Source organism: Penaeus monodon, chromosome 29 (genome assembly GCF_015228065.2).
Source record: "Penaeus monodon isolate SGIC_2016 chromosome 29, NSTDA_Pmon_1, whole genome shotgun sequence".
NCBI lineage: Eukaryota > Metazoa > Arthropoda > Malacostraca > Decapoda > Penaeidae > Penaeus > Penaeus monodon.
This window is the reverse complement of record NC_051414.1, coordinates 10,889,345-10,890,260: the sequence shown is the minus strand read 5'-3', so window position 1 is coordinate 10,890,260 and position 916 is coordinate 10,889,345. Positions and strand designations below refer to the sequence as shown.

The window sequence follows — 916 nt, the reverse complement described above, 5'->3', positions numbered from 1 at the left end:
TATTCATAATCTCATTTTCTTCTATGACAATAATGTAGACTTATGCAACCTGTCATTATACCTATGTATTGTTGATTCAGCTGACTGACATATAATGCAAACTTCAAACATAGGTAAGGATATTTCTTCACCATGATATACATATATTTTCATCATAACAATGAATAAATCAAAACTATACAAAATTCTTAATATCAGTCTACAACAATGAATTCATTTACAAAACTATGCAATTAAAACGGATTCACGTCCTCTCTCTCTTCACTTTATATCAACTTTTAACTTCTATCATCTCACCTCCTCCAGCAAGACCATCAAGGGTTTAAGCGACCTTGCAGTGAGCTGACCCTCTTCTGTAGAGCTTTGAGAACTGGATCTAAACCTCTCTCTCATCTCCGAAAGACAGCGCTGAACTTTTTCATTGCACAACGACAGTTCTTCTTCAGAATGTGTAGAATATTGAACATGTTCAATGGATATTTCTGAAAGCATATTGCTTTTACTTGGTATTCTTTGGTGAGAAAAAATTGGTATTCTTGCATATAAGTTTCTTTTTATGAAATCACATGCATTTGTATGAATACTGCTGCAAGTTGTATATTCTGGTAATTGATAGACTGCAGTCCTTAATGGCCTATGATAATTGTATGACACAATTCTCATTTTAGAAAGGTTTCTGTAAAATTTTCCAGTACGAAAGAGATGTCTCATTTTCCCTTATTGTCAAAATCTCTCTTCTCAAACAGCTGAAGTTGTGGACAATGGAATCTCAATCTATTCTTAACCAATCTGTAAAAAGAAATATATTATCATTAGGAATGCAAAATGAAACTTATATTAAATGCAAAATACACAAGTATATAAACAAATGGCATTTCTTTTGTTTCACACAGGCATCCACCATTGTATCTTTTTG

General features: G+C 32.4%; 1 protein-coding gene across 1 annotated transcript in view; it reads right to left on the bottom strand.

The window, feature by feature from the left end:
• Nucleotides 1–916, bottom strand: part of LOC119591952 (peptide chain release factor 1-like, mitochondrial) — a gene marked incomplete in the record, with an annotated part of 10,835 nt that overhangs the window by 8,807 nt on the left and 1,112 nt on the right. Inside the window, 1 exon segment of the mRNA XM_037940706.1 lies at nucleotides 298–789. Within this exon segment, the coding sequence (XP_037796634.1) occupies nucleotides 298–711 (414 nt within the window).